Genomic DNA, 27,460 nt, shown 5'->3' with positions numbered 1-27,460 from the left:
CAGATCAGAGATGTATTTTGGCCCTAAACCATTCAGTGCTTTATAAACCAACAGCAGGATTTTAAAGTAAATTAGTTGTTGAAAAGGAAGCCAGTGGAAAGACCTCAGAACTGGAGTGATGTGATCCACTTTCTTGGTCTTAGTGAGGACTCGAGCTGCAGCGTTCTGAATCAGCTTTAGCTTTCTGACTGACTTTTTACAGAGACCTGTAAACACACCGTTACAGTAGTCCAGTCTGCTGAAGATAAATGCATGGACAAGTTTTTCCAAATCCTGTTGAGACATAAGTCCTCTAATCCTTGATATATTCTTCAGGTGATATGGCTGTTCAGGTTGAGGTCTGAATCCATAACTACACCTAGATTTCTGGCTTGGTTTGTGGTTATTAACATCAGTGATTGAAGCTGAGCGCTGACTTTCAATCGTTCGTCCTTGGTACCAAAAACAATTACTTCTGTTTAATCTTTGTTTAATTGAAGAAAATTCTGGCACATCCAGTTGTTGATTTGTTCAATGCAGTTACCCAGCCCTTTTATGGGATTATAGTCCTCTCGTGATATAGTTATGTAGATTTGTGTGTCATCTGCATAATTATGATAACATAATTAATAAATGTTCTTTTCCATAATCTGAGCTAGTGGAAGCATGTAGATGTTGAACAGAAGAGGCCCCAGTATTGAACCTTGGGGAACACCACATGTCATTTTAGTCAGCTCTGATGTGTAATTAGCTACAGACACAAAGTATTTTCGGTCCTTCAAGTAGGATTCAAACCAGTTAAGTGCTGTGCCAGAGAGTCCCACCCAGATGTTTAGTCTTTCTAGTAGTATGTCATGGTCGACCGTGTCAAATGCAGCACTGAGATCCAGTAAATAGACTGAACTTCTGCCATTGTCTGTGTTTAAGTGGATGTCATTGAAAACCTTAACAAGAGCAGTTTCAGTACTGCGGTGCTGTCGAAAGCCTGACTGGAAGACATCAAAACAGTTATTTACGGCCAAGAAGTTGTTCAGCTGTTGAAAAACCGCTTTTTCAATTATTTTACTTAAAAATGGAAGGTTTGATATTGGCCTATAATTTTTCATTGTTGCGGAGTCTAAACTAGCCTTCTTTAGGAGCGGTTTAATAACTGCAGTTTTTAGGGCTTGTGAGAAGACACCTGAGAGAAGGGATGTGTTTACAATTTGTAAAAGATCAGTTGTCATGCAGTTTGAAATATTTTTGAAAAAGTGTGTTGGTAGAATATCCAAGCAGCAGGAGGATGACTTCAGATGTTGTATAATGTCTTCTAGGCTGCTAAGGTCGATTGAATGAAATTGTGTCATGATATTTGAATGGATGTTATTTAGAGAAGGGGACAACACATATCCTGTGGTTGGTGTGGAGGCACTGACTGCTTGTCTAATTTACTGAATTTTGTCAGTAAAAAAGGAGGCAAATTGCATGCCCAGGTGGATTGGAGCTCAGCAGCTACCGACACTGGAGGGTTTGTTAGCCTGTCAACGGTAGCAAATAAGGCGCGTGTATTGTTATTGTTTTTGGTTATGATGTCAGAGAAGAAGGACTGCCTTGCATTTCTAAGTTCCAAATTATAATTGCGAAGTCTCTCTTTATAGATGTCACAGTGAACCTGGAGATTTGTTTTTCGCCACCTGCGCTCAGCTTTCCGACACTCTCTTTTCTCTATTCTGACCAGCGTAGCATTTCTCCAAGGAGATCTTTGCTTACCCGAGACAACCTTCACTTTAGTGGGTGCAATGGCATCAATAACATTTTTAACTTTAGAATTGAAGCTATCTACAAGCTCATTGACTGAGATGCAAGAGAGGGCTGGTGTGGAGGAGAACTTCTGAATAAATAGTTCACTGGTGTTTTCAGAGATGTAACGCTTCGTCACAACCTCGGTTTGGACATTTGTGTGCAAGGAGATTGCACTCTCAAATCCTCAGCAGAGGATGTACTTCCTGAGGCAGCTGAAGAAATTCGACCTGCCAAAGACAATGATGGTGCATTTCTACACAGCCATCATTGAGTCCATCCTCTGCTCCTCCATCACGGTCTGGTACGCTGCAGCCACTGCCAAGGACAAGGGCAGACTGCAGCACATCATTCGCTCTGCCGAGAGGGTGATTGGCTGCAATCTGCCGTACCTCCAGGACCTGTTCGCTTCAAGGACCCTGAAGCGAGCATGAAAGATTGTAGCCGACCCCTCTCACCCTGGACACAAACTGTTCGTGCCCCTTCCATCTGGCAGGAGGCTGAGGTCCATCAGGACCAAGACCTCACGCCACATGAACAGCTTCTTCCCGTCCGCAGTCTGGTTCATTAACAGAGCCCGGGACCCCCACTGACTCTGTCATCCCCAGGACAAATTCCCACCGGTCACTCCCCTGCATCCCTTCTATTACACTCGACACTTTACACTACACTTACATCGCACTTGTTTATAGTCCTGTTGTCTGTTCGTTTGTGCACTTTATTTTAGATTTCACTTTATTTTAGATTTCATCTTTATTTTATATTTCATTTATTTTATATCTTACTTTATTTTATATCTCTTGTAAATTTTAATATGTTTCTACTTGCACTGATTGTTGTTGATTATTAAATGTTTGCACCTCCCGTCACGCCAAATTCCTTGTATGTTCAACATACATGGCAATAAACGGTTCTGATTCTGATTCTGATTCTGAAAGAAAACACAGAAATGATCAGAGAGTGCAACATCAGTCACAGCAACCTTGGAAATGTTTACACCTTTGTTGATGATTTGGTCCAGAGTGTGCCCCCTGTTGTGGGTGGGTCCTGTCACATGTTGAGTCAGATCATAGTTATCAAGGACACCACATAGTTCTATAGACCCTCTGTCCTGGGGATTATCAACATGGATATTAAAATCGCCAACAATAACAACACAGTCAAAATCAATACAGATTATAGACAGCACTTCAGTAAACTCATCAAAGAAGGTTGCACAGTATTTAGGCGGTCTGTAAATGTTTAGGAATAAAGCTTGAGTGGAATTCAGAGCCACATATTCAAAAGAACTAAAATGACCAAAGGACATCTGCTTGCATTGAAGAGAATCATTATATAAAATAGCAACTCCACCTCCTTTCTTATGCGCTCTTGTTTCACTCATGAAACTGAAGTTGTGAGGTGTTGATTCAATAAGACCAGTTGCACTTGGTCTGTAGGCTCGATCCTATGCTCGATGAGGGAATCATGAGTAGGTGGCCGACTGAGTAGATCTGCAATGCCTGATGAGACCAAGCACCCTATCTTGCCCAAAGATGCTCATATTTTAGTTCTCATTCTAAGACACATCCACAAACGCTCTGGACACAGTGGTAGAAACCATACCACGAGCAGAAGATGGCGGATTTGCCACAGGAAAGAATCCTACCTGACCTCCCTCCTTTCACCAATGTCGGATTGGACTATTTTGGCCCAATTGAAGTGAGACGAGGAAGAAGACTGATTAAAAGATATGGAGTCCTGTTTACGTGCATGTCTAGCCGAGCCATACACTTGGAGGTAGCCTATTCATTGGATCCTGACTCTTGTATTCATGCTTTGAGAGGGTTTATTTGCAGGAGCAAATCTGACAATGGAACAAACTTCGTGGGTGCTCAGGCAGAGCTCAAGAAGGCCCTGCGTTCCCTAAATGAGAAGAAAATCCAAGGTGCTCTGCTTCCTGGTGGTATTCAGTGGAGTTTCAAGCCACCAGCAGCATCACACCACGGCGGAGTCTGAGAAAGACTCATGAGATCTGTCCGTCAGGTGCTGAACTCCACTCTCCGTCAGCAAACCATCGACGATGAAGGCCTACAAACCATCTTCTGCGAGGTGGAAGCAATCCTCAATAACCGTCCCCTCTCTACTGTGTCCTCTGATCCACATGACCTGGAGCCGCTGACTCCAAATTCAATTTAAGGCCACAGAAAATACAAATAGCAACACAAATACACAATCACGGATAAAACAGTGGGACTGACACAATACTCAGGGAACAGCCACGAATGGTGCTGTATCATCAGCAAACAAAAGCAATCACTTACTTAAATGTACAGCTATTTAGCTGGCAAAACCCCAAACCCTAAGAAAATATAGTCGAAGGGGTTGAGGCTGCAACTTCATGATAAAATGAGAACGGAAGAAAACAATGCACCCCTGGCTAACAGGGCAGAGGCCGTAACAATAATACAAAAATCAAGTGATTTCCCAGAATGCTGAAGTAAAACCTCTCAGCTGCTAACAGATGTTTTCTAATGTCTCTTTTTAGGTTTAGTAGAGGTGGTTCCTTGGTCTATGTCCAGATTTTTGAAGGTATCTCGATTCTGGCAGCCCAAAAATGATTTAGGTGACCTTCACTACCATGGCCAGATTCCTGCTCTTAATGATTGCATCTACAGATACATGTACCGATCCAGATACATGGTCCTGCACGATATGGATGAGCTCATACTGCCCCAGTCAGTCAACAGGTAGCACTTTGTTCATGAAAATAAACAAATGAAATTAGGTAAATGTCTTATGATAAATCAATCTTTAGCCCTTGGAAATGATGCCAGGTATCAAATGAAGGACCTTATCAATTTTTTAAGGAACAATGATTGCATGAAATACTATCTCAGATCACACACTCCTGAAATTAGTTTTTAACATTTTATAAGAATTTGTAAACATTATTAACACATTACTTTTGGCCACCTTTTCAGAGGAATATATTATTAATATTTAAATACAAAAATTAATTTACGTGAAGAAGAAAATCCATAAATAAGTGATTTTATGTTTTACAAAGTATTTTTACCCTTTTATACACATTTCATTTATAGATGTGTTTTAAATGGTTTGAATAGTTAACTACTACTTGAAAAAATAGACTGTATATAAGAAGTGGACGTAGTCATCGTGATGTCAACCATTGGTTTGTGGACTCTCCGTTTCCAAACCTCGAGTTCGGCCATCTTCGATTATGGCCGTCGCCATGTTGATTTTTTCGCAACCAATGAATAGAAGTTACCATATTGGGAATGTGGAGGAGTGACGTAGAGACACCGTTTGAGGCTCTGGTAGCAGCGCAGCGACCTGTCAATTACAGCAAGTCCGCCCTAAAGCATACTCCAATTTATGGTCTATTTGACTCTAAATGGACCAGAATTTACTAAATGAACATCATGCTGTATTGAAAAAGACTTGAAACTAGAGATTGAGACCATAAACTTATGTTTACAATGTTTACTGAGGTAATAAATCAAGAGAGAAGTAGAGTCATTTTCTCATAGACTTCTATACAATTTGACTAACCTATCCATATATATGCTGTTGTAACATGTATTACTGGTTTATGTGCTGCTTTTAAATGAAAATCAGGGTTTTGTTATTTAATGTGTATTTTCTGTTACCAGTCTGACGGAGCTGTTGCCACTGCTGGAAAAAAAACATGGCACTGACGAGTGTTACAAGTTTGAGAATGACCGCTTCCCAAACAACGTCATGCTGCCTCCCCCCAGCTCCCAGACTCTGCCCCCGCAGGGCTGCTGTCCCGGCTGGCAGAATGTGTCCGGGGTGAACATCCTGGCCCACCTGTACCGCGAACCCATCTCAATGCTGACTCATCAAAACTTCAAGATCATTGTTAACCCCCGAGCTGTGTTCTCCGTGAGTGTGCACGGAGTGCTGAGTTCAAAGAACGGCTGCTCCTGGGTGGACAGGAATATAGCGCGGATGTACCACACAAGGTAGACCGGCGGTTGTGTTCTTTCTGATCAAATCATATGTGTGATTGCGCTGTTTTGTTTTAGTGTGGCGAATTCCTCCACGTCATTGGTTCATGTAGCTGCAAGAAGAAACAATCTGTAGACCAACAACTAAATCTGATACCACGGCGCTGGCGCTTTAGTTCACTTTGTATATAACTGTGATGGCTCTGCTCTCTATCTGTGCAGATCTGCGACCGAAACTAAGCTGATACCAGACCAGCTGATTTATGACGGCCGACTGCTGAGCTACAGCTCCCGCCTCATACCAAATGTCAATACTGTGTTCAGAGAGAGTGGACTTCTACCAGAGGACAGCACGCAGTAGTGTGTGTGTGTGTGTGTGTGTGTTAAAACTATGAAAAAAATTTCGCTAACGACCTGTTTTTGAATTGACGATGACGAGACAACACCGAGGTCATCAATCACTAATAGAGACGATATTAAATGTTGAGAGTGAAAGGTAGTTTAAAGTAATACAAAATTGACCAAAATCGCAATATTTTTGTCACTTTCCGCCTTCTCTTTTCTTCTCTCTCTTTCAGACACACAATAAGTGTATAGTCAATGTCACTGTGACCTTGCGTGTGACATTCTCCTGAACACAATATCTCAGGAATTTCTTCAAATTGGTCACAAAACATCCACTTAGATGAACTGATTACAATTTGTTAGTCGAAAGTCACTGTGACCTCACAAAACATGTATTTTGGCCATAACTCAAGAATGAATATGCTCACTATGACAATTTCACACATATGTCTAACAGTATAAAATGATGACATTTTGGTGAGACGTGAATTCAAACCGCATCTTGAATAACCAAGGCCGTAATTCTAGTTTTAAGTATTTTTGGGTGTTTCATGCCTTTATTATAGAATACATGACAGGAAATGAGACGGGGAATCACATGCAACAAAGGTCTCCACCAGACTCCAACTTTACACTGGCTTCCTGTTCAACAAAGAATTGACTTTAAAATCCTGCTGTTGGTTTATAAAGCACTGAATGGTTTAGGGCCAAAATACATCTGTGATCTGCTGCTAGCTTATGAACCATCCCGACCCCTTAGGTCGTCTGGGACCGGTCTACTTTCTGTTCCCAGAGTCAGAACTAAACATGGAGAAGCAGCGTTCAGTTTTCTGCTCCACATATCTGGAACAAAGTCCAGAAAGCTGCAGGTCTGCTGAGACCCTCAGCTCCTTTAAATCAAGAGTGAAGACTTTTCTGTTTGCTGCTGCCTTGAATTGAACCAGATTCAAGGTTATTAATCAATTTCCTGCATTTCTGCATTTTACTACTGTATTTTATTTCTTACACTGCTGGGTTATATTTTGTATCCATGGGAGCAATGCTCAAAAATGTTTAAGTGAAACTAACTTTACGATTGCACCAATTTATCATATGCATTAAATAGAAATGGCAATCATTACACTCTCCAGTTTAGTACATGCTAGTTTATGGGAAACATGAAGAAATTGTATAAAAGGAAGCAAAAGGAATTAAAATGAAAAAAAACTGAAACTGTTGCTGAACTTTTGTTGTGTTACATCACAGATCCCACTGTAAATGATCAATAAAAGTTTAAAAATGGAAGCAATACAATTTCACATTGTCTTTCTTTTATATATTTTTACAGATATAACACTTAATTACGCGCTCTATTTTGTGCCTCCCTGCTGCACAAGTATCCTCAATTGGTGTTCATACAGATGGTATGTGTGGAAACTGAGGAAAAAATAAAGATCCTGTAAGTCATTATAGTGAAATACTATCTCATAATTAAGACTTATCCATTCATCCATCCATTTTCCTCCTATATATTTGTTCTTTACATGTCAGCATTGCAAGAATTTCAAAATCATGTTTGGAAAAGAAGTTGAAACATTTTTTTTCTCCTCTGTGTGTCATTCATGCATTGCGTCTCGCTCATCTTCCGACCAACTAATCCGTTTTCCTTCACCACACCAGGTGACGCAAGGATTGCCCTATAGGCTATACATCTTCACATAGTCTGTTTTACAAAACGTTGGCTAGCTGGCTGAACTGCTGCGGCTCGCACACGTGTGTGCTGTTCACACAGACAGCGCTGCTGCTGCCAGCCCTATCTTTGTACATCGTGTTTGTCTTTGATAATGGCCATCAATAAAAGCATTGTTAACAAATGAAGGGATGCTATCCACAGACATTTTTTATTTCACTTCTGTGATATATTCTACAGATAGACATTGAAACTGTAGCAAAAATAGAGAGTGAAAATGATCTTTTGATAGGTATATTGACACTATAGCAACATTACACATTCCATTACAGTTGTAACTCTTTAGACCTTGAGGTAGTTAAGTTTGTGAATTTCTGCGCTGATGATCAAGCTGCACTGTCACAAAAAAGAGATCTGTAGCTCTAATTTTCCTGCTTAATCCTATTAGAAAAAAAACAATCCCATTTTTCCAAGGTGCCAGCTGTGTTATGTATTTGTACTAGTACAGGGAGTTTGAGATGCTCAGCTATTTGAAAAAAAATTTGTGTGTAATATGTGTAAGAAGCGGCTATAAGGCTGTATAGATGTGGGGCAACAAAAACATCAGCCCATAACTTAAATCTAATTTACACAGGCCTGTCTTTCAGATGGCATTTACAATAAACAATTCAGGACATAGATATATACAATAGTAGGCCTAGCTGACACTGTTTTTAACAGCACAAACTTCATTCCCCCAGCCCATCAGTAATCATTTGACGAAGTCTTAGATAAAGGTCTGTAATTTCATACACATCATCAGACATTGCCAGGTTGTGCTCTGCCATAAGTTCCATACACAAGTGAAACACGTCCTCATCACAAGGATAGTCCTTAAAACAACAGTCCTCTCGGCATATTTCTATTTTCATTTCATCAACTGGCTGCAAGAAATTCTGAGCCCCATAAAGGTTGGGAACTGCATACATTATGGCGGGGCGGCCATTAGGAGCCCGAGGATTGTTTGTTGTTCTAATGTGATGGTCATTCCAGGCAGTTATAACTTCATCAAGCTCCTCCTTTATAATGGACAGAAAAATAGTGAAAATGTTTGTTAGAAAATAATTGGCGTTTTATGCGTATTATCTCTTATAGTTAGGGGAGACCAGGGATGTTTGTATCAAAGGGATGGTTTTAACAGCACCACTTTCACCGAGAAGGGATGACTCATGTGATCAATTTAATGTATGACTTCTTCTTTCACTTAATTTAAGATGTGACACTTTTCATCGATGCTTATTTCAAACCACCATGCTGCTACAGCTAGCTATATGGCTGACAGGGGTGGGGATGGATGTAACACTCTTTTAATCTCATTAACCCTGAATTGACAACTACATACACACACACACATATTTTTGTTCACTACATAGCTGATGTTCTCTTCTAAATTTAAAAGTATCAGCACCACTGTAAAAGGCAAATACAAATACAATGACAATTCGCTTTATTTAGCGTATACGTTCCAAAAGAAAGAGTACAGTCATTCTTTAAGTGACTTAAAAGTCAGTAGTGATTCGTTTTTGTTCTTGGCGATCTACAGGAAGATGTTGAAGTGTTGACACATGCGCTTAAACTATATGTTGTGGTGTGATCTCAATTTTTTATTTTACCCTTGTATTATAAAACTTACCTCGTAGTGGGGCAGGTTGTAAATGTTGTGATTAATGAATTTTGTGACATATTTGGAGAAGTCAGAAATATTGCTATTTGTATTAGACAAATAAGGGTACTTTGTGTCAAAATTTGAGAGCTCTAATAGAAAAAAATTCGGTGAGTTATAGGTGCTTGGACAAAAAGTGTTACACGGTCTCCCCTACATCTGTCTTGATACTGTAATCAATAGGTTTTTAGGATACTGTACCTGTATGGTATTTTGAAAGCAAAACTGGATTTGAAGCTGTCAACAAAATAGCCATCTGCTTTCAGCTGGTCGAAATGGTCCATCCAAAACTGGGCGCATTCACTCCTCAAGGTGCACCACCAACGTTCAATCCTTTGATTTCCAGTACTTGGACCTAAAGTGACACACTCAGTACCATTCTAATCGGGTGTGCAGAAACGTTTGCATTATGCAAGGTTATTCTCCGTCGTGTGATCTAACCTGATTTTTTGCAGACATCCATTGTTTTCGCTCACAGCATCTATGAAGTAACCTGCGATAACACAAGGGTCATTGTTGGTTTTGTATGCTTCTAGCCATATCATTTTTCTCAAGAAGCCATCTATGCAACCACTGATACATATTCCATACGGCTTTAATTTGTCATACCCATCTATATGCCATACGTAGTTTGGCCCATGGCTGACATACATACGCCGTCTTAAATGGTTGCGGGCACGCAGATCTACCCCATTCCCATCCATCAGTTGCATCAATTGACGCATAGTTTCTCTGTCGGTAATTATCCCAGACATTCCAACATTTCTGGTGTGTCCATCTGTAGCCGTGCTGTTTGCCAGACGTGTGTAGCTGTTGGTGAATGAAGGATGCTACCTCAGCTTCATCTGTCTTATTTTGTCTGCACCAAAGTTGGTTCTTTTGTAGCTCTCTCTAGGGTCCGGAGGATTAGTTTGATATCATGTGATTCTTCCAAAATGACTACAATTTCACGATTTGTGAATCCACGTCTAAAGTAGTCTTCAATGAGGGTATCCATTTGGATCTGCTAAGCTTTGTCTCATCCACTTGCTTCTGTTGCTTTGGCGCGGAAACGACACATAGGCCTATGAAACGTTTCTCATTATTACGAGATAGTAAGTCATAATTATGAGATACTATTATGATAGTATCTCATTATAATGACTTACAGGATCTTTATTTTTTTTCCTCACAGTGGCGGAATGGGCTTCCATAAGATGGGCTACTTATAACATTAATACTAACATGACTACATCCAGATATTATGCTAAAAGGATGTGAAGTTGGAGTTTCTTACTGTGACATACATAATCATTTCATCAATATTTCTTCTAATTTGGCTCTAACTGCTTCAGTTTGTTTGCTACTTTGCTAGTTTTAAATACTTATTCCACTAATAACTATATGTCTCTATGTAGCCTAATAATAATCATCTTCATCAGCTGCTGTGATGAGTTGTGGCTAAGATGGTTATATTTCAAATGTATTCATTTTTCACTACCCATGTGAGCACTTATTAGTTTGATGTACATTTTCTTCCATTAATGACAGTTGTCCTTGTAATTTACGCCATCTGTTCAAAATCTCACCACTCCACCTGCAATTATGAAGATAGCAGACAGTCCCCATGCATTCAAAGCAGCAACAAAATCACTACAAATAATAAAATAAAAAATAATAATAACAATGTAATACTTCAAAATGTGTTTATCTTTATTTTAATTACTGCTGCTGTAAAAATATAGTTTTCCTGGGGTATCGATAAAGAAATCAACCGTCTTGCATCGTTAAAAAACTACAAGTCCCAGCGGCAGCCTGAGCATGGCGTCACCGGAAGTTAGTCATTTTGGTATAAAACCATTTCCGTGTCCACTAAGGGTCCTTTCCTGTCTACGGCCTTTCGGAAGATGGCGGTGCAAATCTCCAAGAAGAGGAAGGTTAGCGCTGAATAATCTCCGTTTTACTCACACAGACAGTCGGTATACATAAAAATGGGGTCAAATTCATTTGGATACAACCGTTCAGTGTTCATCCCGGTGTCAGTCGAACTTGTAAACCTTTGGTCCTGATAGGATTAATCCAGATGGTGCCAGCGCCGCGTCCTCATTTGGCTAGCTAGCATGGCTCTCTCCTCCGCGGCCGGTTACGAGTTACAACCCGTTACCCACACACTCGAGCCCCGTACTTATTTAAAACTCAGTCGGGTTGTGTTGAAAACATTTTTACTAGACTTTTAACCCTGTGAAATATCGCTGCACGTCTCCTCTTAAACGGAATTTGTTCAAAATGTGGAGTAACGTTAGCTAGCTAGTGAGATAGCGCCATAGTCATATGAACGGGGCTCGAGATAAAGTTGGCGAACGTTATCCTAGATCAAGCAGCATTAAGTTTGAATAACTATACGAAATATACGCAGTTAGGCACATTTAATTGAAACGTTTAATGGCTGCCAAGGACAGTGAACATTAGTTCATTTTGAATGACTAAACGACTGAGGATAGTATTTAGTTAGGTGAAACGTATTGTAGTTGCACCTCAAAACATGCTTCATGTGGTTCTAGTAGTTACTTTAAATAAACTTGTACAATTGCCGAACTAGGCAGCTGATATAACGCAAACCAGTTACTGGGCTGGTATCTGTGATACTCATTGTGCTCATATATTTAGAGTTATTCAATTTATTAAATATGGAATTCACTATCTGTGGAGTTTGTCTTAACTGCATTCATTGGATCTGACTTAAAACTAACTCACTAGAAATGACAATAGTAGTGGCTGAGGTCACTTTCCCTTTAAGAGTGATGAATTAAGCACCTTTGCATATGTTTCCTAGTCTGTCCCCAGATATTCACTGCGTTAAAGTCCCATGTTGTTCCCTCTGGGTGATGGTCCGTTTTTAAAGTAGCTGACCCTGTCCTCTCTCCTTAGTTCGTCTCAGACGGTATCTTCAAGGCCGAGCTGAACGAGTTCCTGACTCGCGAGCTTGCTGAGGATGGCTACTCCGGTGTGGAGGTGCGTGTGACCCCAACCAGGACTGAGATCATCATCCTGGCCACAAGGTGAGTGTCAAGCATTTTATTTTGATATTCATACATGTTTTTTTTTTTTTATAGACGTGTACATCAGAAATTGCGGGTATGACATTGAATACTATCAAGCAGAGTTCACATTAGAAACTGGAATCTGTTGCACGGAGCCTTGCGTTAAGTGTCCCTTCAGTGATGATACGATGACGAGTCGGAACAGGACTCTGGTTCTGGGGGTTTCTGGTGCAGATTCACGTTCTGTGGTTCTGCTCCAGTCCCTCAGAGCAGAGTCCCTTTTGGTTGAAGACATTCGAGGCATTTGTCTGAGAAGGATTGACACACACAAAGTTACCTGCTGAATGTAACGTAGTGGTAAAGCGAATGGAGAGAACTTGACTACAATTTAAACTGTAGATAAAGTAAAATTATAACCAATGCTTTAACATGTAATACTTGCTTTCACAGAATTTACTTGAAATGTGTAAATGTCCGAAATATACACAGTTGGTATCTACACCATGTTTGTTCCTTGTGTATGAATCCATCTTTAACTGTCATCTTCAGTACAGTAGATATTAAATTGTTGGGTTCTTTACACACTTTGCTGTCCATATTAACCAAACAGGAAAACTAACTGTACTTGGGTTAGTATTGTTTTACCACAGAGGCTAATTAATAAGGTTGTACAACTGATTCCAGGAACCATATTCTGTAAAATAGATTTGGATATTTGCCCTAATGCATTTGTTGAGCTTCCACTGTAGCATGTGATAAAACCAAAGATCATGGCTCGGTCGTGATATTCAGCACTATCAAAAACAGAACTGTGAACATGACAACACTTTAGTTTTAGTTTTGTTGCCCATGAATTGTATGTAATGCTTAGTGTGTTTACCTGTGTTTAGGACCCAGAATGTTCTGGGAGAGAAGGGCCGTCGGATCAGAGAGCTGACCGCCGTGGTCCAGAAGAGGTTTGGCTTCCCCGAGGGCAGCGTCGAGGTAAGAATCCTCAACAAATAATATGAAGTAATGTGCTCACTAAAATACATGCAGTGCAGGAAGAAGAAATGTGGTATTGAGGTAATGCCACTATTTGTGAATATTTGGTTTTAAGACAGGAAAATAGATCTCCTCAACGCAATGATTTGTAATCGATTGTTTCCTACTCAAACCAAAATGTTCCCAACAGCAAAGGCAACAAACCTTTATACTGTAGTAAAAAATCATTTTAAATGTCTAACTTTTCTAACACAGCAACAGTTGCTCAGATGTTATCTTGTCTTTTGCAACAGTCATCCAACCCAGAACTGTTATGACTCTATTTATTTTTTCTTTGTTGCTCAGTAACACTTGGGACCAAAGCCTTTAACTACAACACACCTCTGAGTTAGTTTGTTACTGTTGTCAAATATTAAGACGTATGCCGGTGCAAAGGCTTAAACATATTAAACGGCCTCCCTTCAGTGATGATACGATGACGAGACGGAATAGGACTCAGGTTCTGCGGGTTACTGGTTCAGGTCCACGTTCTGTGGTTCTGCTCCAGTTCCTCAGATCAGGGAGTCCTCTTCACATGAAGACACAGAGGCATTTGTCTGAGAAGGGGCAAAGCGTCAGGCGTGAAATGTATTTCCACCAAACGAGCCAAGAGAGTAACAGTAATCTTATGTGCATGTTAAGTCTAGAGAACATGCACATTCATGTATCTGCCTTAAGTTCATGTTATAGAAACACACTGGTACTCACCAATGGGCCATTTAAGCTTACCTGCAGTGTTGCATTGCCAGCATTGAGGATGTTTGACTGTTGCCCCTTTCTCTGTCCCCTCTCTGTTAGCTGTATGCTGAGAAGGTTGCCACCCGTGGTCTGTGTGCCATCGCTCAGGCAGAGTCTCTGCGCTACAAGCTGCTGGGAGGCCTGGCTGTGCGTAGGTAAGCAGTGCTGTACACAACATTTACAACTTATTCCACATGTTCTTTATCTTTAAGATGACATGCAGCTATTTTTACGAAAATATATCGCCACTTAAAGTTTGTAGCTTACATGACAAACTTCAGCAAGATTGCCGGCATCTCTTTGCTGCAGGCGTCCAGCTTTAATACTCTTGGACTCGTTCACAACATGTCAGAAATGTCACTTTGCCGGTCCATCAAGGACTGATCGGTAACTGTGGGCCTCCTCCGACAACTTTCTCATGGAGGTTCTTGATATTGAAAGCACAATGAAGCAGGCGGACCAAAGAGTCCATAATTACTGGATGTTTAAGCTGTGAAAGGGATCCATTAAGAACATATCCCTGAATAGTGATGTAAACAACACAGATTCCAAAAATCTACCAGCCACTCAATGATCATTGTTTTATCTGGTGCTAATTTGCAACCCTGAATCAAATCACTGTAATGTCGGCAAGCAGAACAACTGAATGTTTTTATTCATAATAGAAATAGATCTGTTTAGAGCAAAATAAAATAAAGAAAACGGACAACACACAACTGTAAGCAAAAACATAAATCAATCACTGTAGAAGCGGTTAAATTCAAAATGCATATACAGCGGGGTATTTGTATGATTTTAAACGGCTGTCTATGCAGATCATGCTTCGCTTAATGCAACTAAAATAGACGTGACGTGTTAAGAAAACCCAGGTGGGCCTCTGTTAGACGGAGTCGGTGTGTATTGATAGATTAGTTATGGTATCAGTTCTGTTACATGAGCGAGTGACGGGTGTCAAACGCTTCTAAGAACTCTTTCAGTGGTGGTGCTGTAAGAGTAAAGTTTGTGTAGTGTCAGGTTTTGTCCCTTCAGTGATGATACGATGACGAGTCGGAACAGGACTCTGGTTCTGGGGGTTTCTGGTGCAGATTCACGTTCTGTGGTTCTGCTCCAGTCCCTCAGAGCAGAGAGTCCCTTTTGGTTGAAGACATTCGAGGCATTTGTCTGAGAAGGGTTGACACACACAATGTTACCTGCTGAATGTAATGGTTATAAAGTGAATTGAGGGAATTTACTACAATTGCGTATCAATGGTGCTAAATTATACCCAAACTAGTGCTTCAAATGAATACTTGCTTTCACATGATGAACTTAAAATCTTCAAACAAAGAAATAAGCAGTCTGTATCTACAGTGACTTCACTGTTAACTCCTCTTTTCAGGGCATGCTATGGTGTTCTGAGGTTCATCATGGAGAGCGGCGCTAAGGGCTGCGAGGTTGTAGTGTCTGGCAAGCTGAGGGGTCAGAGGGCCAAGTCCATGAAGTTTGTGGACGGCCTGATGATCCACAGCGGAGACCCCGTCAACTACTACGTTGACACAGCCGTCCGCCACGTCCTGCTGAGACAGGGTGAGTCCAGCTCCACCAGGGACACGGCAGCAGACGATGCATTTCTGTTTTGCCTCTGTGCTTCTAGCTTTGGGTTTTCCCTTGTGCCCAAACTTGTTTATTGATTGTGCTTCGTGGTCATTCTCAGGTGTGCTGGGCATCAAGGTCAAAATCATGCTGCCCTGGGACCCCAGTGGTAAGATTGGCCCCAAGAAGCCCCTGCCCGACCACGTCAGCATTGTGGAGCCCAAGGAGGAGCAGCTGCCAACCACACCCACATCTGAGCAGAAGGGGGCCAAGCCAGAGGCGCCCCCCATGCCCCAGGGAACACCTGTACCCACCGCATAAGAGGGTAAGATCAGCAGCAGGCTGGATCATGATGCCAAGAGGCTGTTGCATTAAATCTTAAGTCACTGAAGCAGTTAGTATCATAATAGCAGTGTTTTAATTGTTTTATTAATATAATGGGCACCACAGAATCATTATCTTTATGACTTAATATTCACATTGTGGATCTTTCCGTAGCTCACGATTTGACTTTGATTCTTGGTCACAAATCTCAATTTAAAATCAATTCTTGATTCAGTACACAGGGCTGCTCTACTCCAGTCAGCTGTGCACAATAACAGCAGTGTGGGAAATCATGGCATGAAAGAGTAAGATAAGGGAGTTTTTATATTTGAAAAGGTAATAACTAATTACAATAATGTAAATGTACAAAGGCAAAAGGTAACATTTATTCTGTAAGTATGCTAAACTAAACAAACACATTTAGCAATACTCAGACTTGCAGAATAAGTTCAAGTTAAACATGAAATACGAATTCCTCAGTTAGGTAAATATAATTGGTAGGCCAGCTGTTAAGAAACTTGCCAATTATTTAAAAAATTGTACACGCATTTACAATGTAAAACTGGTATTTCTTAGTTTTTTCAGCAAATCGCACATTATGTCAAAGACAGTTTCCTATCCAGCCGTGACGGATGTATATCAGAACGTAACACAGACCACTTAGTCAGGTTTTGTCCCTTCAGTGATGATACGATGACGAGTCGGAACAGGACTCTGGCTCTGAGGGTTCCTGGTGCAGATTCACGTTTTGTGGTTCTGCTCCAGTCCCTCAGAGCAGAGAGTCCCTTTTGGTTGAAGACATTCGAGGCATTTGTCTGAGAAGGGTTGAAGCAGCACAAGATCAGATTAGTCAATAACATGGCTATGAAGACCAAAGCAAGGTGGATCTACTCCAACAGCAACTAAATTACCAATAACACTAAGTTGTTGTTTTTTCAACATTTCTTAATATACTGAATATGTAGCAGTTTTTCCTTAGGTTAGAGACATTTAATTGGTTTTGTCATAAATACACCAAAGGAATAACTTGTGTTGGTCAGAGCGATCAAATCAACTTTGGAAGCTGGTTTTGAATTGTGATTTTCTTTTTGTCTTTGACAGGTTTCCAAGTGTGCCACCAGATGGAAGCAAGACCCTCTGATTTTTGTGTACAAAAACAATAAATTCTGGAAAATACACTTCCCATGTTGTGGTCACTTTCTTAGTGTTCAGATTGTCCTTTGCAAAGGAAAGAGTCAGTTTGCTTGAAACTCAAATGTTACATTTAATGCAAAAAAAGATGATTTTGCACAGTAGAAATAAAATCTCATACTCGCAGCACTCGCTACGGGTTTTACCATAAAAATGTCTTCAAATTATTTTTGTAAAAATTGGCCAATAAGATTTATTTGACTGTACCATGTAGCCTTTAAGCTGAACATGTCGATTTTGCTACAGTCAATCACACTCTACTGAAGTGCCTTCATTTATATTCTGTTAACTGGTCAAACTTTGTCTTGAGGCATCATGTACAGTGATAGAGTACGTTATCCAGCATGCTGTTGATGCATTCTTGCATTCATAAACTTTTTCATTACACCAGGATTATGACTTTTCTTGTTTATGTTGCAAGTGCATCATATATCTGTAAGGTCCTACACCGTTGAACACAACATTAGTCACGGAACGTTCAAAACAAAGATTAAAATGAATGCAAACAAAACGGGCGTTATGAGTAAATGCACTTTAGTCAGTCCAGGTGTGTTTCTGCATTCTCATTGTCAATTAGCATAATGAAACTACCGTGATTCAGAAGTAAGCCGTGGAAACGGTCGAAGACATTTCTACCGAGTGACTCATCTTCTCAGCGTTAAAGCATCAGGTCCGGTTTAGGCCCCGCCCCCTGCCTCCTACTTGTCGAGCATTACAAAAAACCACAGCTCCCAGCTACCTCGTGGACTGGTCAAGATGAGTCTGCCGGACTACAAATCATCTGGAAAGCAGGCTTTACCTGCAGATACAGTAAGAAAAACAAACTATTAATATGGCGGCTTGTATATTTAGTGGAGCAGTGAGAGCTAAACTGAACTTCCGACCTGTTTTCAGACCGAACAGGTGGATGGAAGCGCGCACCGGTTAGACAGCACTGAGTTTAGGAAACATGAGCCCATTATCTTCAGCTGGCTCTTAATCTGCGTTCTTTCCTTTTGGGCGACATTCAGGTGTGAAGCACTTCCTTGAAGGCGGTTCATCAGCCGTCCATGTCACAGGAATCTAAGAGGAAACTCCATTTATTCAGCCGAGACAGAAGTTAAAGATTATGTCTCGCGCTGGAAGATCATTAACCACATTGATTATTTTTTATTTTATTTTCAAGTATTTGACAGTAAAATGAATCTAATGTCGTGGAGTTAAAAGTACTTCTTCTGAATGTAGTAGAAGTATACATAATAAAATGGAAATACATCTCAAAGTTCCACTCAAATACTGTACTGAGGAAAAGTACTTTGTTTCTTTTCACCTCTGTATAAAACCAACTGACTTCAAAAGGTCAGCTGAGTTCATATTAAGCTGTTTGAGTTCAAATAACTTTATGAAGCTTTGTTTTTAAGTTTAATGAAGTTATTTGATTTGTCATTACATTGTATATTTTATTTAATTAAACAGATTTAAGACTCATAGCTTTAACAGAATCGTCACGGGCCACAATAGTACAGGCTCTATAATGTGATTGTATTCTGTCCAGAAACTACAGCTTCAGTGATACTCGTGATCGATGTCTTTCCAGATTAGTTCATCGTTTACATTTCAGTTTTTCGATCATTCAGCTTTTACTACTCATTTATGGATTTCCCACTTTTTTATATAACGTTTTCAACATCATATGAGCAGATGGAATAGTGTTCTCGGTGTGTGTGTTTTGGAGTTGGAACATGGTGAATGTCCTGCTGAGGGTGTTTCAGCAGGACATGTGTTCAGGACATGTGTTCTTATCGGCCTGAGCAACCACCGTGGAGTCACCTCACGCTGACGCCCTTCCTGGAGTGTGTGTGCGAGAGTGTGTGTGTTAAAGTTACTGAGGTGTTATTTTGCCAGTGAGTGCAGGTACAGGCGTTTTCCCGGCATTTAATCGACAGTATAAAATGTGTAAGTTCTCTTACTTTAGCTTCTATGTTAAACCCAAAACTATTCATTTCAGAGTGCCGTAAAATAACTGTAAGCGAGTTTAAACTCAGTTTCTAAACGACCTTTAACATATCTTTGGCATTTCTGTATTAATGTTTATTATCAAAGTAATTTTAAAGCAAAAATTATGAAAAAAAAGTTTTAAAAAAACTAATCTGGTTCAGGCTCCTAAAAATGTAAATATTTGGCTTCTATCATATTCAAACAAATACCTTTTGAGTTTTCGACTGTCGGTCCAAAAAACAAATTGGATTTGGAAAATGATAATTCTTTACTATTTTTTCACATTGATTAAATAAGAAAGAAATCACCAAATGAATCAATAATGGAAATAATGATCAGTTTGTTAGGGTCCAGACTCTCGCAGACAATGGAAGGCCGCCCCACCGCTCTGCTCCGTCTTCCAACAAAGCAGTGCCAAAAATCAGCTGGTTCAAGTTCTAATCAAAAAGTATTTAATAATTAACAGAAGCCAAAACAGTTACAAACTGAATCACACTATCGATATAAATATGTTCCATGGAGCAGAGACCAAACGTGTTCCATCCAACAGTCCGACGACATCCGGTTAGCTGTAAAATGGAAGTCATGAGGTCTGAGAAACACTGTCAGTCTGTCTTTTTGGTTGAAAATGTCTCGTATCAGCTCAGTGATTGGCTGACCTCCAATAAGCTCCTCCCGACCTTTGACCCATTGGCCTGGTCAATCACTCCTCTTCAGCCAGCGCTCGTCCATCCCCCGCTGGCACAGACTCTACTCATTTCCTTGTGTGGTTGTGACCTGAAATTCCCTCACTCACCTAACACTTAATACATTTCAGCAAATCTTCTTCACGGTGTTTAATACATTCAATGACTACTTTCTGGTTTAAGACCTCTATAAGTAAATATTGACAGATAATATCCACCACTAGGGGTGCTATTAAACATACTAATGCTTTTAAACTTAAACTCCTCACAAGTTGCAGACGTTTCTTTACCACAGCATCTCTAAAATTATAGACGCTCATTTAAAAAAAAGAAAAACATAAAGTTGTTGACTCCTTCCTGAGAGATTGCAGAGTTATTTCCATCTCCATTTGCCTTTTTAACTGTGTGTGCATCTAGTTGTGAGGTACGGTAAGATCCAGAACCAAGACCACTTAAAACCGGTCTCCCAAAGCAGCAGTGCACGAGCTCCCTCATAAAGTCCAAATGGACTAACCTCTCTCTTTCTCTCTCTCTCTCACTCTCTCTCTCTCTCACTCTCAGCACTCTCCCGTCGTGCATTTGAATGTCGGGGGCCAGCTGTTCAGCACCTCTGGGAGCACCCTCAGGAAACACCCGGACTCCAAGCTGGCCGAGCTGCTCAGCAGACAGCCCAAAGCACGCGCCGACGCGCAGGGCCGCTACTTCATCGACCGCGACGGTTCCCACTTCGGGGCCATCCTCGAGTTCCTGAGATCGGACCAGCTGCCCGCGGAGAACATCCAGGAGGTCTGACTGCCGTGGTTTTCATTGAAGAGTAACCAGTATCACATATATATATATATATATATATATATATATATATATATATATTTGGATGTGTGTGTGCAGGTTCACAGGGAGGCGGTGTTCTACAACATCCAGCCGCTGATCAAACGCTTGGAGGAAACTCCCCAGCTGTTCGGAGAGTTGGTGGGGAGGCAGCAGTTCCTCTCCAGAGTCCCGCACTACAAAGAAAACATCGAGGTCAGCTGATGGACTTTGTGCTCTTTTTTGTGTTGATAGTTTGAGTTTTCTACAGGTGGCACTCTTTCATTTTCCAGGATTAGCAGATGAGAGAAAAAAAGTGTCACCTGTAAAAGACAAAGAAATCTGAGCTCATGCTAAATAACCAACCTCTCTTGTGTTCACTGCTGACACATCACTAACTCAGATGGGTTGTTTTAGTTTTTTTCTGGGAACGTTTTAAATGTAATATTTGCATACACATATCTGAGATTGTAACTTTTACTACAGAAGTAATTCAAAACTATTCCCATGTGTCTTCAGTATGTCTGTCATCATCACAATATATTACAGCCTCTGGTTGGAGTCTTTGACAACAGCTGACGAGGTTTATGTTTTCTAGTCTGACAAACGCACTGTGTGTTCGTGTTTCCTGTTTGCTTTGCCCGAAAACCATCGCTGTTCGTTCATGGCTGGTTGTTTCTGTAGGTCGACTTACAGATAAAATACAATTATTTTTAGGAACAAGAGATCTGGTATAAGTATTATTAATCACTCGTGAAATATGTCAGGATCAAAGACAAACTGTAACCGTAATATGACAATAACAAGAATGATTAAATGATCCATGCAACTCCTGTTATCTATGTAAAGTAACGCTAACGCAACTATTAAAAGAAAACACTCATTTAAAGTAGTAACATAGTTCCAGTGGCTTCTCCCGATTCATGTGACTCCAGCTGTTGGATGCAACTCTCCACCGGGACATTTTTGCTGAAACCCACCAGTAATCTAATTGGCTACTAGATGAACGCAGTAATCTCGCTCTTCTTCCCAGGTGCTGATTCGCATCGCCAGAGCCGAGGCCATCGCCACCCGCCGCTCCACCATCATGATCTGCGTTCTGCAAACGGAGGAGGAGCTGGGTTTCTATGACAACGCCATCAGCAGCCTGGAGGCGGATAAGGAGTCCGTGGTGACGTTCGGGCCCTGGAAGGCCGCCCTGTCCGTCGGGGACCTGCTGGACTGCGTGAAGATGGACATCGAGAGTCGGGGCTACAGGGTGAGCATCCAGCCTCACGTGGTGGAGAAGAACTTCCTGTCCAGGAGCTACGACTTCTTCCACAAACTCACGTTCACCTGGTGGTGATGATCCAGAGCAGAGGCGGTGACTGTAAATATCTGGCAAAAGAACAGACGCCATTTAGAAAGTTGCTGCGAGTCGTTCCTAAACACTTTAAAAACTGTATGCACCTTTATGAAAAGAAGTGGGTCTTGATTTTGCACACTAGCCATTTTAGACACAAGGGGTCAGTAAAGCATGTGTATATAATGAATATCAAAGGTGGTGTGGTTCACCACAAAGACCTTTGTCTTATGTCTTATTTTAGGTGCTGATAAATATGGATATTGTTTCATATCCTGTGTAATGTCAGTGAAATCTGCAGCTAAATTTGAATAAAGGACAACTACTAAACTTTACAAAAAAGCTTTTTTTCACTTCCAAGGTTTAGAAGTATAGCCTCATACCTTGACCAGCTACAAGGGAATGGACATATTAACACGAACACCAGGACAATATGATGTAATAATGAGCAGCCCTACAATGAATAACTGCTTTTGTGCAGTGGTGAACGAAGTATTTAAATAACACCAGTAAGTAAAATTACAGAAGTATGTTCATCGAGAGTGGCTACTGTCAGTGTCATTCTATTATAATTCAGGTGTTGATCTGTAAACTCTACTATGATGTTGTAGTTGGAGCTTATTCTAACTACTTCATATATTTTTGGCAGTTGGGATCTGTATGAATGGATCAGATTTTGGAGACATACGTTTTGTGTGCGTGAAATCTTAATCATGAAAAGTTACCAGTGACTGTGGCTCTTAAATAAGTGAAGTGAACATCTGTTTCTCCGAAATGATTCTCGGCAAATCAGTTTGGTGTGAGAAATACCTCAGTCCATGCGTCGTACCATGCAGGGGAAATTCTGCCACAGCGTCGGGCAAGCCACCACTCGGATTATAAGAAACAAAGAAAGGTTGAAAAACAGAAAAGCTGAACGCGCACGTCAACAGAAAGTGGAGCAGAGGCTTCAGGATTAACCGCAGAGTCTCTACCAGGCAGGGTCTCTACCAGCCGGCGTAGCTTCATGTCAGACCACTTCCTGTGTGATCAGAGTGTGAAAAACAGCAGTTAACAGAACAGTGAGTGCAAATACTGTCCGGCAGCAGAGAGGTCTGAGATTAGGGCCGTGTTGCGTCCTCCTGTCTGCTCTGTGACTGTTTGGATGAGATCCACCTCGGTGTCTGATAACACGTGACAACATGCCTCATTGGCCGTTTTTTGTTTGTTTGTACTGAAATATTTTATGTTTAAAAAGATTGAATTAGAAGTATCCTGTGTTTGCTCCTAAATTTCTCCAGAGCTGCATTTAGAGCACCATCCACTAATGAAAATAATATAATTTCGCAGGATATCCGTATAACCAACACTTGATGCTTCGCCCTCTTATGGTGTAATTAAAGCATCAGCTGGTTTCTTTTAGGAAAGAAAACGGTTGGAGTTGTGTATATTTTTAATATATCTTGTGTGAAAGTGTTAAAGCAAGAAAACTCTTTTTTTGGATCACAGCTTTGATCAGTCGGTTCATCACTTGGGTCCAGACTGAAATAGCTCGGAGGGTTTTGATCCCTAGAGCAGAGGTCTTCAACAGGGGGTCCGCGGCCCCTAGGGGGTCCGCGGAGGTACTGCAGGGGGTCCACGAAATTTTTGGTTGATTAGACAATTAAAAAAAAATAATAATAATAATTCTCTAAACATGAATCTGTCCATTATTTTAATAGTTCAGTATTGTATGAAAGATAACAGGTATGTTTATGCATGGCAGTGGCACTAATAGGCCATCACTCATTTTCGTTTCCACATTTATGTTTAAAATGAAAACATCAATGTGAATAGCTTGTTTGCATGATTATCATGCAATTGACAGACAATGTTTATATTGGCATTGGTATCAGCTGACAAGGATGTTTATAAATGGCAGTGGCACGGCCTCCCTACTCACTGTACCTTGCACATGTTTAAAATAAAAACATGAATATATGAACCTGTGTATTGTTTGAATAGCTTAGTATTGAATGCACAATAAAGAGGTATGTTTATTCATGGCACTAGGCCCATTTAATATAAAACACAATTTTATACAATATATATAGGTCAGTTTGGGGGTCCTTGGCCTGAAAAACGTTGAAGACCCCTGCCCTAGAGGATGAATCCTACACCCCCGACCCACCACGAGGACACTTGTGGTTTTGGGTTAAGTGTAGGACGGATTGCCGCCGTTCATGTTCCGTTCAGGTCGAATTGTAATAACTTCTATCCTGACTTTCCATGTAGCGTCATCATCATGTCAACATTTCAATTTCTGCAATACTTTGGTTTGTGACCAACGACCTGCAAAATGAATGCTATTCCCATGAGCCCCGGCTGTGTTTAGAGCTGATGAGCAAAGTGAGTTCACAGAAATGAGCATGGACGTGCGACCAGTCGTATAGTTTTAACCACAGCGTGACACAATCGCACTTCCTCTTAAATAAGAACCCCGGTGGTTGCACACTGTTGCATTTCACACCTTGGATCATATGAAAAGAAAAGTGGATGCTTTTATTTCTCTCTGCTTTAGAAATGTGCCATTTCTCTCAGCAGGCTCAGAGTTTCCATGTCTCTGATTGATGCCAACAAAGATGTTTCAGCTGAATGACACCACGAGAATCTGTGTTCAGTTCCAACCATCTTTTTATGTCAGTATCTTGACAACCAGTTGTTACAGCAGCATAGAAGAAAAACATCACACGTCACAGGGAATCACGGGATCAACAAAGTGCCAGACATTCATTTCAAAGGAAAAACAGTTTCAACAATTTACATTTCATTTGTAAGTTTCTTTTTATTTGATGGTATTTGTTCTAATTCAAGGTAGCAGGTTTTGTTCTACAAAGTAAAACTGTAGAAGCAGTATGTTACTATCACATGGATTGAATGAAGGGAGAGTGAGAGTGGTTTGACAAAATAATCTAAACTCAAAGTCCACTCACTAGATTTTCAACTGTGCTTAATGATGAAGTCCAGCTGCCTGTATCAGCAAGAGACGCTGTTGAAAGCTCTGGAGAAAGCTGGTAAGTGGCGCTCTGGTTATTTTGTCAAACTCCTCTTTCCAAGGACAAGAGCGAATTTATACGCAATGTGACAATTTAGGAAGAAGTTGAACATTTATATTTTTGACTTAAAAGAACCTTTGAAACTAGAAAGGAAAAACAAGATCTTGGAAATGCACCAAATTAACTAAATGCTTAGCTATCAACAATAGAACAAACATTTTAATACTTTTTATACAAAAAAGATATATATGTATATATACATATATTGTTTTTTATAAAAAAGTTTAATGCTGAAAGAAACATTGCAATTAGTATTAAAAAATGTGACAAGGGTGTGTTGGTGATTTAATATTAAGCCAATGAATGGAATACTTTTTTATTAATAAAATAAATAGTGTAAAATTAAATACAAAAGTGTCCCTCACAACAGTAAAGATGAAGGCAGATGCGTGTGTCCTATCAGTTCTGTGTAACGCAGGAAATGTAAACAGAGCTGCTGTAGAGGTGGACGAGCAGCAGAGAGACAAACAGAGCTGCTGTAGAGGTGGACGAGCAGCAGAGAGACAAACAGAGCTGCTGTAGAGGTGGACGAGCAGCAGAGAGACAAACAGAGCTGCTGTAGAGGTGGACGAGCAGCAGAGAGACAAACAGAGCTGCTGTAGAGGTGGACGAGCAGCAGAGAGACAAACAGAGCTGCTGTAGAGGTGGAGCAGCAGAGAGACAAACAGAGCTGCTGTAGAGGTGGAAGAGCAGAGAGACAAACAGAGCTGCTGTAGAGGTGGAGCAGCAGAGAGACAAACAGAGCTGCTGTAGAGGTGGAAGAGCAGAGAGACAAACAGAGCTGCTGTAGAGGTGGAGCAGCAGAGAGACAAACAGAGCTGCTGTAGAGGTGGACGAGCAGCAGAGAGACAAACAGAGCTGCTGTAGAGGTGGAAGAGCAGCAGAGAGACAAACAGAGCTGCTGTAGAGGTGGAGCAGCAGAGAGACAAACAGAGCTGCTGTAGAGGTGGAGCAGCAGAGAGACAAACAGAGCTGCTGTAGAGGTGGAGCAGCAGAGAGACAAACAGAGCTGCTGTAGAGGTGGAGCAGCAGAGAGACAAACAGAGCTGCTGTAGAGGTGGAACCTCTGACATGACGTCCAGAGAAAACCAGATGAGAGTCCTGCTGCTCGCCAGTCTGCTTCTAACAGGTACGCTTTTATTTAGTCAGGGGTAGAAGAAGTACTTTACGTTTGTAAAAGTATATAACTATGTAAAAATACTCTATTATGAGTAGGCTATATGTCCAGAAGTGTAATCTGATAAATGCACAAAGTGAAAGTCATGATTCTGACCCTCGAAAGGGTGAGACGATCTGATTAATGGGAGATGAAAGAAAAAGAAGAAAAAAAAAAGCTTGAATTAAGCTAAATTCACTTTTTGGATATTTCTCTCACCTTTTTTTAAATTTATACATTGGATAATTTGACCAGGTAGAAGAACTCATCTAAAACATGTCGGAGGCTGCAAGTGGATTTTTGTGAGGGGAGGGAGCAAACCAAACACTTTAACAATGCATCGTATTTCATAATCCTATTTTCTGTCTTAATCTGAAAAGTACATCTATAGCTGTCAAATAAATGTGGATTAGATATTTTCAGCTGAATTATAGAGTAGAAGTATAGAGCAGCATAAAATGTAGCCTATAAACTTGTACTTAAGTACAGTAGCCTATCCAAGGGATTTGGTTAGGTTCACATCTGTTCCTGAGATTTGGTCACAGTGTTTGGTTTTGCAGTCAAAGACCACTCGGTTTAATGATTTCTACATTTTAATTATTTTATATTATATAAATCATCCAATCTACCATAGTGAATATATCCAGCCCCCTTATATATTTTTCCGAAGCTGGCCAAGAGCTTCAGGGATATTTTCATTATATCTTATTTTAAATATGTCTCCGCTTTTGAAAGTTGTAGTCAAATGTTGTGGAATTTTTAATTAGAAACTGATTTCATAAAATGAAAATGAGTTTGTACTGTTGTCATTTTGGTGACTTCTGTGTTTCCAGTTGTGCAGTGCAGTGAAGATGCAGTGTTGTTGTACAGCAGAATTGGAGGCGACGCCCTCCTGCCGTGTTTCAGCCCGGTCTCCCTCAACTGCTCCTTAATCTCCTGGACCTTCTACCGAGGCGGGGAGCGCTACACTGAGGAGGTCAGCGGGGGGCGGGTACGGGAGGACTCAGACAAGTCCAGCCGCTTGTCCGTCGCGCCCAACTGCTCTCTCGCCCTCCGCGACCTCGTCGCCGACGACGCCGGCTCCTACGTCTGCCTGCAGCAC

The 27,460-nt window shown here is 40.8% G+C and overlaps 2 protein-coding genes and 4 non-coding genes across 6 annotated transcripts; all 6 read left to right on the top strand.

Moving 5' to 3' along the window:
• The first annotated feature begins 11,239 nt into the window (after nt 1-11,239).
• rps3 (ribosomal protein S3) lies at nt 11,240-17,303 on the top strand. The gene is made up of 7 exons (XM_076112012.1): nt 11,240-11,364; nt 12,356-12,486; nt 13,359-13,452; nt 14,290-14,384; nt 15,608-15,795; nt 15,923-16,126; nt 17,227-17,303. The coding sequence occupies exons 1-6, from the start codon at nt 11,335-11,337 to the stop codon at nt 16,120-16,122; spliced, it is 738 nt and encodes a 245-aa protein (XP_075968127.1). The 5' UTR covers nt 11,240-11,334; the 3' UTR covers nt 16,123-16,126; nt 17,227-17,303.
• LOC142971530 (small nucleolar RNA SNORD15) lies at nt 12,641-12,785 on the top strand. Its single transcript, XR_012959362.1, has one exon. It is a non-coding gene; the product is annotated as a small nucleolar RNA SNORD15 (small nucleolar RNA).
• LOC142971529 (small nucleolar RNA SNORD15) lies at nt 13,912-14,057 on the top strand. The gene has a single exon (XR_012959361.1). It is a non-coding gene; the product is annotated as a small nucleolar RNA SNORD15 (small nucleolar RNA).
• Nucleotides 15,253-15,399, top strand: LOC142971531 (small nucleolar RNA SNORD15). Its single transcript, XR_012959363.1, has one exon. It is a non-coding gene; the product is annotated as a small nucleolar RNA SNORD15 (small nucleolar RNA).
• LOC142971533 (small nucleolar RNA SNORD15) lies at nt 16,803-16,949 on the top strand. Its single transcript, XR_012959364.1, has one exon. It is a non-coding gene; the product is annotated as a small nucleolar RNA SNORD15 (small nucleolar RNA).
• A 606-nt stretch (nt 17,304-17,909) lies between the features above and the next one.
• kctd14 (potassium channel tetramerization domain containing 14) lies at nt 17,910-22,470 on the top strand. Its single transcript, XM_076112013.1, has 4 exons — nt 17,910-18,126; nt 20,541-20,765; nt 20,868-21,002; nt 21,820-22,470. The coding sequence occupies exons 1-4, from the start codon at nt 18,073-18,075 to the stop codon at nt 22,129-22,131; spliced, it is 726 nt and encodes a 241-aa protein (XP_075968128.1). The 5' UTR covers nt 17,910-18,072; the 3' UTR covers nt 22,132-22,470.
• Nucleotides 22,471-27,460: the final 4,990 nt, after the last annotated feature.

This window comes from Anarhichas minor, unplaced genomic scaffold, assembly GCF_050575085.1.
Source record: "Anarhichas minor isolate MPS153535 unplaced genomic scaffold, ASM5057508v1 ptg000046l, whole genome shotgun sequence".
Taxonomy (NCBI): Eukaryota; Metazoa; Chordata; class Actinopteri; order Perciformes; family Anarhichadidae; genus Anarhichas; species Anarhichas minor.
This window is presented reverse-complemented; position numbering and strand designations above follow the sequence as displayed.